This window comes from Mycetomoellerius zeteki, unplaced genomic scaffold, assembly GCF_001594055.1.
Source record: "Mycetomoellerius zeteki isolate Tzet28-1 unplaced genomic scaffold, Tzet1.0 scaffold106, whole genome shotgun sequence".
Taxonomy (NCBI): Eukaryota; Metazoa; Arthropoda; class Insecta; order Hymenoptera; family Formicidae; genus Mycetomoellerius; species Mycetomoellerius zeteki.
Genome location: NW_017255975.1, coordinates 2,213,407 through 2,231,120, shown reverse-complemented (window position 1 = coordinate 2,231,120; position 17,714 = coordinate 2,213,407). Strand labels below are relative to the sequence as shown.

The following is a 17,714-nucleotide window of genomic DNA, read 5'->3' as shown; positions in this document are numbered from 1 at the left end:
GTAGAAGATACGACGCAACGTGATACGAACGAAAGGAAAGAAGGCCCGCACATGACATTCTCGATCGCCGACATCCGCCCGTATCGCATTGAGAAAAATGATACGACGGGCAAAAATTTCACCTTTCGACGAGTTCGTTGTCGCATGCTTGACGAGCGTGCGGGATCATTACAACGATTAGATCGTTGGATATATTGAGACTGAGGCCATTTGAATTTTACACAATTTCTACCGGTGTTTAACCTTCCATCAGCTATGTGAAATTTTGCATTTTCCATCAACCTAGGTCGGCGAGCGTGCACATTTTTATATTGATCTGGACTATATAAAAATCTGAAAGTTTTGCATACTTGTAAAAGCTTTAACGAGTTTTTACTGTATTATAAAAGTCGGATTTTACTTATTTTTTACAGATTTAAATTTATCTATCTGAATTTTACGACGAAAATATCGACTGTGCCTTCAAAGTTTAACTTGGCCAGCGGAGGGTTAATTTTAACTCTTCGTCTACAATCTGGATCTTTTTTGTCCAGCCCAAGTTTTTTACTGTACTAGCCTTTCAAACAATGTGGAAAATTTTCAGGGTTACTTTCAACATCTCTGTTACATTGGCAAATAGTTTTTAATTCAAATGTTAAAACCTTTCTTTAATAAAAATTGAAATTTGAGCAAAGAAATAAGGACTGACATTTGAGAGTGAAATTTTGCTTGTGTTATCAAAAAACTCAAATTACAGACGGAGGATTAAGAAGAATGGCTTCGTCGTTTCGCTATGAGATGTACGCAGTGCTTTAATTTCGATTGTCATCAAATATCCGCGTTACTATTGAGAATAAAAAGAAGAATCGGATCTCTCTCTGTAATTAGAGAATCGCGAGTTGACGATAGCGTGACTTTTCCTCACGATTTCACTATCGCTCTTTCGGCTCGCGGGAAAACCTGAGCTTTTCCTCAGGTTTGAACTCGGGGCTTTAATTGCACGCGAGACCGGTTACGTTGAGCTCGAGTTTGACGGTTTGATCTAAGTTTTCGGTGGCCGCAAACTAATTTCGCTTCATCCCTCCTCTTTGTCTTCCGAGTCAACAAGTCCGTGTGCAGAGGAACCCGCTCTTTTTAAATACGCGTAGGAACTCTCCCTCATATATCTCCAAATTCACGTATTTTTACATAATTATTAAGGCCGATCTTAATAATTAATCAACGCGCATTCCGATATTGCGCGCGCATCCCCCCTCCCCACACACACAATTTCTCGCTTCTGCATTAATCCAAGAGACCCAACATTTGTTATTTTTTCAAATCCCATTACGGCACTCGGTCCTTCGGACAAAATAAATTTGCAATCTACTATTAACTATCTTTATTATCTCATTTATTTTTATTTGTGCCTTTATCTTTCGGGGTATAATAAATGTATTATTTAACCCACATATTTAACGAGTATCGTAAATATTTAAATGCAGAATAATATCGCAGATATATTTTTTTAATAGATATTGAAAAAGACAGAATTTATCATTTCTAATAATAATAAATTAAATGTAAATATATAATGAATTAACGATTTTTTTTTAATAATCATTGCATTGAATAATTTTCGTAATATTAAAAAAATTTTTTGTATCTCCTTTTTAATTATGGCAACTAATATTGAAAAAATTGAGTATCTTCACAAATAAAATGTTTTTTTATACAAACAATTATTCTCGCGCACCATGATTTACATGAAATATATTATAATACAATTGAACGATAAAAACTCTCTTTGCCTCTTTCACGATTCTATTGGATAGGAATGTAGTGCTATGTTTTTTCAACGATTAATATTAGCTGTGCCATTACATTCAGCCACCTACTCTTTTTAATCCATTAACGACACGCTACTTGCGCGTGGCCGTTGTTATGTTAATGTTTTGACATTTTTCACGGTATCTAACGTGTTCGATCAATGTTACGTTCACGGGAAACGATTTTAACTGGAAGCAAATATCTTTACGTGGTTTTTTGCTAATGTATTGAGAAGTATTTCGCTACATTCGATAGATTTAAATCTCTTGTTTAATTAAAAACATCTGTATATGTAACTTGAAAGAGAGCGAAAGAAAGAGATTTTAAAATATAAAAAATACAATAATTTATATTATAAAACTATAACGAAATATAGGAAAAAAAAGTAGGAAATATAGGAAATTAACACTTATTTATGTAAAATATAGATAAAAATATAATATAATAATATAATATATGAAATAAGTTGAGGGAAGTCGCCTGTATCGTACCCCCTAACGTTTAAACAAAATTGTAAACAAAAGTACTGAAGATATCAGAATATTTCCGTACTTATATTAAACTTTGATTCATTGGCAATAGAACAAAACGATACTTTTGCGAAAATAAACATTACATTATTGTTTAAATTAGATTTAAAAAAAAAGTAGCTTTCGGTACGATTTGGAGACCGGGTCGTTAAATTGTACCACCTGGTTCCTAAATCGTACTTCTAATATAGCAAACACGCTGACATTGTTTATTGTCATTTTGACATTAAAATAACATCTTTAACGTCAAAATGACGATAAATAACGTCAGTTTGTTTACTGGGAAAATAAACAAAATTAACTTTAAAACTCATTTATTAATAAATTTATTTTTGATTTCAAATTGATTGTGAGTATACATATTTAAGTAAGTATAATAAAAACTTTTCTATTATAAAAACAGAAATTAGACTCTGTATTTTTTAAACGCGTTTAAGAAAATAAAGTAAAAAGCAATACTTAAATTGATTTAAGCTATCATTGCACTACATTTCAAAATATTAAAATCTCAGATATTTTGACAAAATAAATTTTAGAAATAAAATCAATTACGAATTTTTCCGTCACAATAGAAAAGATTCAATAAAAAGACTAAATAGAAAGACTCAATAGAAAAATTTAATAGAAAGACTCGATAGTTGATAAGCAATCACTTTTTTGAGCGCTTATTTAAACAGTTTTGGCAAATGTCAGGATTGTCGCTACAGGTTTCGTGCAACCACTTAGAGCACCTGACACACTGAATCCAGTCCACTGCAGGTCCTTTTTTATCATAATAGTAACCTCCACATATTGTACAATAATTGTTGTCCGCAAGGAATCATGGGCGCTCGCGTCACTTGCGAAAATCGTACCGGTACAATATAAAGATCAGAGACAAGTACAATTTAGCCAACTCCCTCTATTTTTACAAATTTGCCAATAGCAACATAACTTACAAATATTTTGCTAATTTGATGCTATACTCGAAAAGAGTTGAAATATCAATTATAACTATGAAAAAAAATTATAATTCAATTACCCACCTTGTACTGATAACACCTTAGGTAAATTGTACCAAAACTTAAATCAGACACCGAACAAAATCAATTTTGAATGTCATTCGTAAACAGACTCGAAGACAAAACAAAAATGATAGTTCTTAACCCATATTACCAGCATCACATCAGTGTCATTATCTTTAAAAAAAAATGTTTCGTTTAGAAAATACAATAAAGGTACGATTTAACCGTCGGTACGACTTAGCCAACTCTCCCCTAATAAATAAAAATATCAGAAGCAAATATTTATAATGAAAAATTACGTGAAATCTTACGAATGTGAACGTCCAATTCTTGCTTTATTTGAAAATTTTTCTTCACTTTGCATGCATGATACTTCAAAATTATCATAAAGATATTTTAGAAAAATATTGCTCTTCACAATTCCTCGCTATTGTGTTATTTAATTATCTCAAATAGTTTAGATTATGTATATTTAAGTCTTAAGCTATTCTATATTATACATTAAATGTATCTTCTATGTATACTTTGATATTTTTTCGGGAAATTTTGTAGAAGTTCGGTGTTTTGAGCATTTATGCTATTCCACGACGTCTCGAGTTTCTAATGCGCGTCGGTGGTTGCATCACATTGCACACGCCACGATCTCCCACGTTTCGCTCGGTAGAATACGCGGTGGGAAATCGCCGAGGAAAATCGGAGGCGAGCGGGCGATTGCGGGTGAGAACGAAAAACGCCTCTCATCGACCTGGATAGGTTCCGGCGTGGAAAAAGAGTTTCCGGCGGGAACGAGACGCGCTCGAACGAGGCTCAGCTCCGCTCCGCTCGCATCTCACATTGTCTCCTACGATAATCACAAAATTCGCTGTCTCTGTCTCTCGTTCATATCTTAAAAACATTGTTTTATTTCCTGGATTTTACGCGAATTCCCTGTTATTTTCCTATAGAAATAAATACTGATCCATACAGCACTGATTATTCCAACGATATTACAGCAATGTTGCAAACTTTACAGCAATATCTGCAAGTTTATATATGTTTGTATTGGGAGTCTAGTTACATTGCGATGTTCACATATTGCAAATAACACCCCGAAAATACTGATTCGTACAGCACTGATTATTCTAGCAATATTACAATAACATTGCAAACGTTACAATAATATTGCTGCGAGTTTATGTGTTGTATGACGAGTCTCGTTACATCGCGTTTACACATTGCAACCGGATGTCTTCGGTGCGTTTCGCGCGTTATCGACTCCCGATGTCAATTCGTGATCGTGGGTGATGTCAGCTGTCATCGTCGATTATCGCCTTACGCGGCGATTCAGTTTGTGTGCAATTAACTCGGCGACACGGTGACGGGTGACAATGTTTCCGTTCCTTGCGGCATCGGGGGATCGGTTTACGCTGATTATTAACGAATAGATATCCGGCGGAGCGCGCGGAGGCGTCTCTCTATCTCTTTCCTTTGCCGGAAAAACGCGAATCACATGCGCGACCGCGTGGGCACACGAGCGCGGGTTCCCACGCCGTTATCCACTTGCGAAAGAGGACTACTCTGACGTGTTGGAAATTGCATTGGAAAGTGGGGAAGAAAGACAGAAGTCCGTCCTCAAAATTTCTATTTGCATAATTTCTATTTTTAATTTATGTCGAGAAAAGAAAGTTCAATTTCTCGATAAACTCGAATGTTGAGATAACGTGTTACTTAAATCATTCCGCGCGTGCACATAAGTCGATTATAATATTATAGAAAGATATAAAAAAATCTATATTTAAAAAAAATCTATATGAAAAAAACGAACTCCGAATTTATAAGCGAAACGCTAGAAATTTACGCGATATTCAACATTCTTTTTGACGCTTTTCCACCTAACGTGGGATGTGAATAATTTTCTATCTCTCCCTTGATGATCCTTTTTTACGCGAGTATTCCCTTTGAGTATCGATGCGCGGTATTTAGAACGTGTGCTATTAATGAGGGCACTTTGTAACATGCACGACATGATGTTAAATGATAAAACCACGCATGCAAATATTGCGAATAAAAATTGTGCAAAAAGACGTCAGTCTTTTTCATTAATTATATATATAATTACATTTATTAATTATTTCAATAATACAAATTGAGTTTTGTTGATTCAATTTATTTCCTTAGAGAGAAGGAGAAAGAGAGAGAAAATTAATAAACGAATTATTTTGGGAAGTTGAGCTTGCTGAGAAGAGAGGGTTGCAGAAGATTTTTCCCGACTTGATTCAGACGATTTATTTTTTTTTTTTAAATAAACGGCTCGGGGCTGCTGGCGCGGACGTATCTTTTTTCGTCGTCTCGTCTGGAATATCTCGACGATCGACGAGCGCTGTACGAGAGGCCGTCGCGACGCTGAAAGAGAGAGAAAGAGAGAGAGAGAAGCCAGGACTTTATTGATTATCCGCGGTCAGATGTTGTGAACGGCGCTTAAGGCGTCGTCGAGACTAGTTGATGAGGACTAGATATATTGTATTTTAAAGATTCCTAAACCAAATTTATTCAATCTGGCGAAATAGAAATTATTACATATTCATCTAAAAGTTCGTCTGTTTTTTCTCATATTCAACTTTTAGATATAACCGACATAAAGAGAAACCAAGAGAAACTTTCCGTTCGATCCGATTTTGCTGAAGTATCTAAAAATTTTTAGCTGAATATAGATCTAAAAATAATTTTATTGGATTATCGAAATAATCATATAGGACGCTCAAGCTGATTGCTATAGTCAAAATTCTTTGTAGCATCGCTCATCATGAGTTTCCTACATATAATTATTGTGATCGTTTAACAAAATTATTTTCAAATCTGCATCTAGTTACATTTTTAAATACTTTAGCAAAATGATTCTTTCCATATAACGTTCATTTTTTAACATTAATTATGAATGATGTTAAAACGTCAGAACGTTAAAAGTAAAAGAATGAACAACGAACAACGTTATGTAGAATTTCGCGATAATTCGACCGGATCTGAGGTATGAAAAGTTCGTTCCTAGTATCTCATATTTTTGAGATTAATCGCAGTTTCCTTTCGCTTCTTCGAGGCGCATTGAATATCACGCTCTGGGGATATCGATCGGAGTTTTTGGTCGGTCTGTAGAGGGTCCTTTGTTCGCAGCCATTCGTTTCCTTCCATTTCCCCTTTCTTTTTCCCGCTCGATATACGTACATAAAATTTCATCGAATAGCTGTCATCTCCAGTAATCATTAGAATCCGGTTACACGAACGAGAGAAAGACAGAAAGTGATAATTAGCTCTGAATAATCAGATAATTAAGAATCGTGTTACTTGCTGACCAAATGAGAAATTTAACTTTTCTGCGGTGATGTAGGTGTATACAGTATTCTCTCATCTTTCACTTTTCATCTGAACGCTGTTAATTCGTGATTATTACAGAAGTAGCAAATTCGTTTTACCGATATAATGGACTGGAAATTTTACGAGATGATGACTTTACGTGCTAAGATTGTATAATCCGACGTAGAAAGTCACAACAGTTAATTTAACAAATTTAGAGATTTTATGAAGAAAAACGAGACTTATCGAAAAACGAAAAGAATAGCAGTTTTTAATGACGTTTATTATTTTCTATAAAAAAATTTCTACTTTAGAGTATAATGTGACATCTCCGAATACAACTAAACTTAAACAGTCGAAATAATTTTCCTATTATCTTGTTTTAATTTAAATTCTACTTTTTGTAGTTTTACTTTAATCTCTGATGCTTCTAGAAACAAAGGGCCCAACTTTTGCGCTGTGTAACTCTCACGAAAAACGAGGTTGGTCGCATTTCCTGAACGGGTTTTGCTCGATCAAAAATAGAAAGAAATATAGAGAATCGTTACTTCAGATCTGTTAGCGTTTTTATGATATTACGCGAAATGTCCCGATTCGATTTCCAATATATATCGATGTTCTGACGAAACGAGTATACTGGCGGAGTTTCTGCGGCTTCAACGACACTTTTAATTTAGAGGCCTCGAGCTCGACACATCGCGAGGGATTTATCGCCGACGTCCTTTTCTCAAATACAGATATTCTAGCGCGAAAATCGACGTGAGTTCCGAACTCTGACACACGAAATCGCAATTGAATGGGACATGCGAAACAGTTTATCTCGTCGCGTTTTGCTCACGCTAAATATATACCGTGACTCGAAATTTATACCGGGTGTCCGCATTGTGGATCCTCGATGAGATTCATCGCGAAAGTATTTAAATGTATGCAAAATCGGGAATGAGCACGTGATTCCCGGGGGAACGAGTCGGAAGGAAAAGTCGCAGAAACTTATTTTGTATGCGCTTCTCCCGGTTTTTAAACGGATCGTGTTAACGTCGCAGGTATAATTAATCGCTCACTGCTGCTCGTTACGTTTGCGCAAAACAATCAAAATTATTCTCTCAAAATTATTTTAAATATTATGTTAAAAATTATATCGTCTTAGAAATTATTATTATTACCTACCTGAATTTGGAACATAAATAATATGCGTTTACATGATATTACAGATGCTCATCCAAATTATAAGTCATCGTACAGTAAAATTTGCTTTCAAAACAATTTAAGATATTAATTATTTAATAAACATGCTTTGTTAATGCAGAAAAGTATCTATTTTTAATTATAATAGTACACATTAATATGAATTTAAAAAATATCATTTTAAATTAAATTTTAAGTATTAATTTATAATTTAAAATTAAGTTGATTATTTAGGGACTACATATATATTTTTTAAACTAATATATTGAAAAAATATTTTTTCTACGAAGTCGTTCGAACGAAAACCGATCTTGAAATTGAGTTTTTATTCACGATGTGTCGCAAACTCTTCTTCAAATCGACGCAACTTCAACAAGTTCGCGCCTTTTTTAAGCAGCGCCAGACAGCAGCATATCGCTAAGAGTTCTTTCTCTTTCTCTCTAGAAGTTCCAAAGTCGTTCACGTGAGTCGAGTTCGAACTCGGTTGACCGGTCGGACCAGCCGGATCGGCCTTGCTTGAACACCTCAGAGTCTAAGTCTTCATCATCATCATCCTCATCCTTATCTTCGTTGTCGCATTGGATGGTCACTTCTTTGTCATCCAGTTTAGCAAATAATCTGAAAGGTATTACCGGTATACATTCCCGACAGATGCAAAAGCTCAAGAGTCTGATGTAATACTCCTGTTCAACATTTCGATAATGAATTTACGATCCAGATACGAAAATGAAAGTGTAAAGTTTCGATCAATAACACGATCTCTATTGAGGTTTATACCAAGAAAAAATTAACTCCAAAATTCCGATTTTATTTTTATACTTATTCGAACGGATTTGTCATTAAAAAATATTACAATAGAGAGATGTCGACGTATTCTTTCACCTTTCTCATAATTTTTTATAACACGTCGTGAATCTCACTGCTTATTCGCGAGATAGGACTCCTAGCGAATTCGCACATCCAGAGTCCTCCAGATTCTTCTTCCTTGGACCGGTATCGGATAAGAGCGACGAGGGGAACGAAGAGGGAGGGAAGAGAGATAGAAAGGGTACGGAAGGGAAGGGAAGATGGTAGAAAACGGCAGGATACTCAATTCCTTTCGCGCTCGCTGGTTCGGCGCGGCGCGGAGCAGAGAGCTGGGAGAGAGATGATGCTAGGGGCAACTCTCGCTTTGTCCAGGAACCGGTCGACGTGTCTACCAGGAGGCAGGCAGGCAGGCAGGCAGGCAAGCAGGCAGGCACGCATCGATCCGCCAATCGTGCGGCGGTGCCTTAAGCATGCTGCACAATGCTGACAATGACGAGAGCTTTCGGGAGAAGTGTCGTACGTGATCCACCTCTTTGTACTTTCTATTATTCGTCGCTATATTTTAATATGTCCTTACGTGGAATATTTGTATACATATCATTTCTATCGCACTGCCAATTTTTTGCAGTAAATTGTTCATTATTAATTTGGAATGGATTTTTTTCTTCACGGAAGTGTTCTAGACATCAATGACATTGGTATTGAATTTCGAAGAAATTGACGCATCAAATATTTCTATCCTGAGAGAAATATCCCACGTCAACCCTTCTCTCTCTCTCTCTCTCTCTCTAATCTGATCTCTAGAGTTCTGGAAATGTATCTGGCGCGCAAAATCGCCTTCGGCTATTGTTTCTCGTTTCTCGCATTCTCACCTTTATGGTGTATCGTAGATACCGCAAAAAGATGATCCTTTCCTGCTCTCATCGATAATAGTCGGGAAAATTTTTATGTTCTTAGTCAAAAGAAAAAAATCGTGAGAAAGGATCGCGTGAGAATTATATAAAAAAGAAAAATTAGAGTTACTTTGTCTAATTTTTACCTACTCTGATGTTTAACTATATAATAGAGAATGTTTTAATTTGAACTTGAATACTCGTTACACTCGTTGAATACAATTACAGCAGGGAGAAAATATTCTTTTACTTTGTTTTAATTAACGACAAAGAGAGAGGCTTGGAAGAAAACACGGAGTCGAAAATTTATCTTTCTCAGCGTCCATAACATGATTTTCTTGGCGAGATCTCGCGGTTGTTTGTGTCGGAAGGCATGCACGGCCATCAATCATGGCCTTGAAACAGCAATAGAGACGTTACGACGTAGTGAAGAGATATCGTATTCCTGTAAACGCAAAGTTCAATTCGAAATGGAGCACACTCGTCGAGATAAATCGTCTTTTGCTGCACGGATTTCTTTTTACGTGGCAAAAGATACGAAATCTTACGTTCCTTCAGATAAAGTTGCTCTGGTAAGCAATATATTTAAAATTTTTTATATTTAATTTCGGATAACGCTCACGGCATAGAATCTTTGATTTCTTTAAGTAAAATATCTTCATATTAGACATATAGATTTTTTGTACATGAAAAATCTAGTTATTTATTTATTAAATGAGAAGTTTTACACCAAATTATACAATTCTATCATAAGATGCACAGAAGACTGATAAGGAATAACTTTATTTTTTGTCGCGAAACTTATATTTCATAAAATTTTATTGAAGTATGCTCTTTTTTAATCATTTACATAGATGAGACGTAAAAAGCAAACGTTATAAGTGCCATTTTTTTAATTTTTCAGGAGAAAGGAAAAATTTATTCTCTCTTAAAAACTATCACTTTAAAAATTCCGCGAAAAATTACCGGAATAACTAAAGATATGAGCAATCGATCTCTACAAACATTTTTAATTAAGTAATTCTAATTTTTAAAAAATCGTGCTAAATATTAAAATTTTAAAACGACATAAGTCCAAGTAAATATATGCAAGCCGAAACGTTGTAAGTCCAAGTAAAAGTGCCAATTCCACAATAAATTTACAACGTTTTGAGTTGTATCACCCTTTTTTCTCCGCTCGCAGCAGCATTTTTCACGCCAAATACTAGTATGTGGTAGAACACAACACTTGCAAGCTATTTACAGAATAAAACACATTTTCACAATTTTGGCACTAACAACGTTTTGCCGTGGCTTGCCTCGTATACTTATAATTATAAATTTTAAAAAGCCGTTATTTTCAAATTGCTGGAAAAAACCGGAAAAATTTCGGTTTTTTTCCGAAAAATTGCTGTTTTTGCTATGTAAAAGACATGTTAATAGCGTTTTCGACCTGGCGTGGCCGGGTTTGCACCAACCTGAGTTGGATTAATCTTTCCTATTGGTTGACGTTATACGTTCTACCAATAGGAGAGCACAAAATGCCATTAATCCAACTCAGGTTGGTGCAAACTTGGCCGGGTCGAAAACGCTATAAGTAACTTCTAAATTCCTTTATCAAATTAATGCAATCTATGAAATTATGTAGCATTATTTTTATTAAAATTTTTTATTTATCCTTCTATTTTTATAGTAAAACCTAATCTAACCTTTCTTTAGTACATGGCAAAGCTTAAGTAGACAGATTTTTAACTCTAGTTTGTCACACTCCGGTCTAATGAACTCCTGAAGTGTCTCTTTATAGTTTATTTTTTTTCCAAATATTTTGTCACAAATTCAGTTTAAATCTAAATTATTTTCTAGACCTACTATTATCACATATATAAACATGATTCTATATTTTTAATTCTTACGTTAATGGTGCAATAGTGTATGTTTTGTATATTTTATTGAATACATTATGCGACCTCAATCTTTTAAACAATTTCAAAATTTTTGTTAACTTATCCCGCTGTATACCCTATACGCAATTATTTTCTTTACGGAAAGAACCGAGAAGCAAACATGGTAGGTTTTACGAGTACGCGTGAATTTTTCCAAAATGAATTTTTCTACCCTTGGAAAAAAAACGAAAAAATCAGCGGAAAAATTGGGTTTTTTTTCGATCCTTTAAAACTATACTTATAATGGCTGTTAAAAGTTTTCGACTAAGTAATTTTATTGTATAACAAATCTTAATACCGTCAAGGCACTAATTTCTGGTCAGTCCCTAATTTCTGATCAGTTTGGTGAATAAATTATTTTATTGCATTTGCGTCATAAATATTCATTGCAAAAAATATTTATAATAAAAACTGAACATAGAGAATTACTAAGTGTAAATATGAAAGTTTCAATTGAGCGCATTTTTATGACAATAAATTTGTCAAGATAAACATTTGGGCAAGAGATGCCTGTGCGGCCATCTGTTACGGTCGGGCGTAAGCAACGTCCCGTGTTTCATCAGCTTGATTATTTGCACGTATTTAACGAAATGAAGGTAATAATACATATTTCGTTCAAAGAAAAGTTTATTAATAGATGTGTCATGAAGAAAAAGAATGTTTTGCAATGTTTATAACTCGAAAAAGATGGGTGATTACTTTTAGGTTCCGATTTTCTCGTACATACCCAATTTTCGATCAGTCAAATAACACGTAAACTATCTTGCACAGTTTACCTATTTTATTATTTTTATAAGATCTTATTTTCCTGTTAATATTAAACTAATATTTAAAATTCCTGTAGCTACATCAAACGAATGGAGAGCATACCACCAAGATCTCATTGAAAAAAAGAAAAAAATAGAAGAAGAGAAAAGACTAAGAATGAAATTAAGATTAGAAGAACAAAAAATAAAAAAAAGGAAGAAAAGGAAAAGAAAATAAAAAAATTTCTAGTAAACGAAACTGAACAACGATTGATAAGAAAAAGATTATGTTTTTTTTATTCTATTATATTTATAATATGGACGTTATATATTAACAGCAATCGGTTGTAAAAATATATGTATTATTCTATTATATTAAAAATATGGAAATTATATTTATTAATATAAAATTTCCATAATTTATTTATTTCACAAATTTATGTAACAATATACTGTAAAATACTGTATAATGTAAAATATAAATAATTTTAAAAAATGAATGTCATTACTGAGTACTTAGTCTTCTTATGTTACAAAATATCTATATATATATATGATAAGAATCTAGTTCTTGACCTGATCAGAAATTGATTCTGTGAGTAAAATGGCTGATCAGAAATTGGTTCCATGTTACTCACGGCGATTTTATCTCATTATTAACTTAATTATGGTTATTATATCATTTTTTCAAATGTAACTTAAAGTTTGAAGTTAGAGATCTAATCGAATATTTAATATGTTCTAATATTTAAAATATCGTATTTTTAAGTCGATTAGAACAAGAATTTTATTAACTTATAAACTGAAAAACAGATTGACAAAAATTATCGTAAAGTTATATGTCAGCCAAAAAATTTTCGCAAGCACTATCAAAATTTTGGACAATTCTTAAATTGTAATGAAAACAATTTCTGTTGCTCGCAATTCGAAAACTCAATTTCGAAACATCAACGTTTCTACGTTGAAGCAAATAACTCTTTTTCGTATATTCGCCATTGTATGGCTTTCGTAGTTACAGTATATTCAGTGTATCCTTCTCGACGCTTCAATTATCAAACGGTAATTATGCGTCACGAACACTATGGACTGCACAGTACCCTATCCCACTTCGCATCGCGAAATCGAAACGTCGAGCTTCTGATAATTCAAAGGGGCCGATGTGTTCGCTCTCCAGTCTTTGATCGCGATCGATCGATCGGAGCGTCAGCTTGGTTGCACGCGGTTAGGAGTGGCACAGCTCTCTCAAACCAATACTCACTTTTAGACAATAGATAATTTGACGCAGCAAAATATCAAGGCACGAGGATAATTTTGTCGTGTGTCTACGACATTGAGGTACGAAGCCACAAAATTTACAACCGTCTCAAATCTTGGTTTCAGGTTCTCTTTCAAAGCCAGTTTGAGTTCTCGCAATCTCTCTTTCTTTCTCTCCTCCTCTCCCTTCCTCCCCCCTCTCTCTCTCTCTCTCTCTCTCTCTCTCTCCCTCTCGACTTGCATACCGCGTCAGGTTCGCGGCAGGGCAGCCTCTACCTGCATTCCAATCTACCCGGTCGACCTCATTCCGCCATTATACTATTTCGTTCGGTCTCTCGACTATCTCGCGTTCCCTCGAATATCGTCTCCCGCGCGTTTGTTCGCGCGAGAGTGAGTTTTCGGAACCGAATTATGTCACACGACGTCGCGTCCTGTCTCTAACATTGTACTTCCGATTTGAAGTTTGTTTCTTCGATATTTCCGTGGCATTCGTGGCCACCGTAAACGTAAGACAAACATAATTCAGTTTCGTATCTGTGATCATTACATTTACGAGAAGAAAAAAATTATCGGTATAAAATATAAACATCGCTATTCGCGAAGTCACTTAAATAAATTAAATTAATTTGAATTTAACGATGTTAGTTTTTATATTAAAAAAGAAAGAAAACTTCTGTCGCGATAAGGATTAACACTTTGTAAGCACACATAGAAGAACTACAGAATTCTTCTTTTTTTTATAAGGAACTGTAGAACTAGACTTAATAGAATGTCATTCTTACTTCACAGATCCACATAAATTTGGATTGTGAAGTTAGCATGCCTTTCTATTATTATAAAAAGAATAATAACAGTTTCAATAGCACTCTCTCTTTTCATAGTGCTACAGTTCCTCATAAAAATAAAAAAAGTTCTGCAATTTTTATCTATTCCGTAGGCACTGAGTCTTTTTTCTCTAGCCTAATTTTTTTACTTTTCTAGGCTTTCAAAAAATTAAAGATTACGTTTCTACATCTCTGCTACATTGCCAGATAATTATTTAACTCAAATGTTACAATTTTTATTTAATAAAACTTGAAATTGGTGCCAAGAAATTTGAGAGTGAAATTTAACCTGGATAAAAAAAAACCCAGTCTTTTAATAATACAGAGATGAGACCAAAGAAACCAAAGAAACGTCAAATTTCAACTATTAACTTTTGGTAGATGTGTTTTTTAATTAACCTCGATATTAATTTGTCCGATATTATTCGTTTTGTAAAGTCTTCCGGTAGCGATCGGCCATTCTGTGTAATGAACCCACTCTCTCTGTCTCCTGGCATTATGACATCGACAATCGTATTCATTATGGCCGATTCGATCACTGTCAGCAGCAAGCAAGTAGATACCATCGAGAACTGTATATCGATATTCATTATCTATTACGTTATCCCGAGCGATCGGGTGCTCGGTCATTCGCCAAATGCATTCGTATACGCCATAAATCAACTGCTGCGAAAATATTAACTCTCTCGACCGCACACGTGACACGGATATTTCACGATGAAGCGATCGCACGCGTGTTACTTTACACCGCGTTACAGCGCGATTGCAGTTTTACTTTGGACGTTGATGGATCGATATAACTCGGTGACGGATTATTCGCTCGGTGGCGGTTGTTTCGATAAAAATTTTTCCTTTTCAGAAGACCGGCCGATCATTATTATTTTAATCCGCGACAATTAAACGGACAGTGAAATATTATTTGGGCAGTAAAGAAATGTAAAATCATTCAGCAATGAAGAGAATATATATGTACAATAATAACAATGATAAAACAAATATTATCCATGATGTTCATCGATAAAGTAATTATTTACTATGAGATCAAATTACAACCCGATTAAATTTGCTTTAATATATTAATTAATGTCCCAATTAATATATCCTGAAAACATCGCAGACACACAATTTGATATTTTATCTGAAATATTAAATTTAAAATCTACATCGTAAATGAATATTTTCATTTTATTTATTTATGGATATTTAAGCTTTTAAAAAATAAATTGCAATTTTCACCAAAGTTTAAAACCTAATGTATTTACGTTCGTGACGTTATCGAAAACATTCACATTCAGCGTATCAAAACTAAAATTATTAAGTGAGTTAAATAAAGTCATCACGTGTGAAATTAGATCTGTTCTACAAGTGCGACGTAAAGACACGGAGAGGAGAATCACCTGTTAATTGCTAGTCGCTGCTATATGTGCGACACGACTGAACATAATACGAGCGATGATAATCGATAAATTCCTTAATGAGCCATCCAATAGATACGTGATCACTGAGCTGCTCCAGAGCGACTTGCACAAGATCATCGTGAGCCCACAGCATCTCAGCCCGGACCACATCAAGGTCTTCCTTTATCAGATCCTACGAGGTGAGTTACAGCAGCTTTAACATATCACGTTCTTTTTATTGCGCGTGTAATGATACGAACGGGAATTTTTTAAAACGAAGAAGCCGAAGAGTACAAAGGTATATCACGATGTGCTTTTAAAATTTATAGCAGCGTATTTTAGCGTAACAATATATGTGCTTATATATTTATTACGTTATAATTTTTATTATAATTTTTTATATGGAGTGATGCATTTTTAATGTCAATCTCTTAAATTAAATATAGTGAAAAAGTGCAATATAGACGGATAACTAGTAGGTCAGCTCGATTAAAACATAATACGCGTATTCTTGTCAGGAAATGAAAACCTATAAAAAAGATGAGAGTACGAAGGGATGAGAAAGTTCGAAGTTAGAACTCCCGGGACGGCAAAGATGCCGGTCCAGTCTCGCTTGATGACCTCTCAGGAGTCGTTGAGGTCGAGATTTCGAGATAGTCTACCAGGTAGGAGGAGAGGGAAAGGTGGCGAACAGAATATGGGGGTTGGGTGCAAGAAACGAGATGAGAATGGCGAAGGATGAGAGAAAAGTCGACGGTTATAAAAATCCACGAGCGGCATATTGCCTGCGTCGCCGCGTCGTCGTCGGACGATGGTTAGACAGGGGGTAGCGGAATGAAGGAGGTTTTGTGTGTCGGTGGAAGCAATGGGGGCGGGAGAACTGGGATAAACAGGATCGTTTCTATTCATCCCTCGGGATCATCCCGGGATCTCGACGCTCCTATATCGTCCTTACATTGTCTGGCTTGCCGAATTACTCGTTTCCTCCCCCTCTTCTCCATCGTTCTGTCCCTTTTCGTGGACTTGAAAAATGTTCGTTCACCCCTTTTTCGTAATTCTTATTTGTCTTTTTCTCTTGGTCGCTCCCGTCACTATTTTTCTCCTTTCATAAAAAAAGCAACGTTATTCTCTCGGGACTCATTTTTTTCATGTGATTGAAATTTGATTTGTTCAATAAAAATTATACGAAAGATAAAGATTCTTATTCATATCAGGAATTCTTATAAAAATTGTGTTAGTGATATTATTATTAAAATTTAACGCGACAACGTTATATGAAGGACATACGTAATAAGACAAGTGTAATATTTACAATTTTATTTTCCCTTTGTAGAGATATGAAAAACTTGAGATTCTCCTATGCGTTAGAAGTTACATATTGCACCGTTGAGCGTAATTTTAATCAAAGGCACAGCACGCGTGATTACATTTCATGGATGCGGAATTTTATTAGAAAACTGCCGTCCCTTTGTATTCCGTGCGAGCACGATTTGGCTATCCAAAAACGCGGGATAAACATCTCTCTCATCGAGCGAAAGGGAAAGAAATAAAGAAAGAGAGGGGGAGAGAGAGAGAGAGAGAGAAAGAGAGAGAGCGGATCAAAGGGTGCGTTGGATTAAAAGGGCTCGACACGACACGGCATGAACACGGGGATGGAAAAAGAAAGGCGATGTACATTGTCTGAAAATGAAATTCCACTGGGATAATAGACAAATTTGAAAGTAGCTGTATATGTTAATGCTAAAAACTTCTCAGTTAAAATCAATAAAAGTTAAAATTAATAAAAGGATTTTTCGCTTTAGTCAATATTATTATTTTCAAATAATTCGAGATGTTATGTTTTAAATGTACTACATTATAATTACACGAGTATCAATTTGAGAAATTCATTGGATTCTATTGATTTTATATGGTTCTTGTTTTTTCCCTACTTCATACAAAATAAAGATAACAAGATAACATAACCTAAATATTGTATATATTGTTATACCTTTATAACTTAAATATTATATATACCTTTATAACTCTTTTATATTC

General features: G+C 34.7%; 1 protein-coding gene across 1 annotated transcript in view; it reads left to right on the top strand.

Moving 5' to 3' along the window:
- nmo (serine/threonine-protein kinase nemo) overlaps positions 1-17,714 on the top strand; it is a 48,595-nt gene that overhangs the window by 8,128 nt on the left and 22,753 nt on the right. Inside the window, exon 4 of the mRNA XM_018447614.1 lies at positions 15,771-15,877. Coding sequence (XP_018303116.1) covers positions 15,771-15,877 — 107 coding nt within the window. The remainder of the gene's footprint in view (positions 1-15,770; positions 15,878-17,714) is intronic.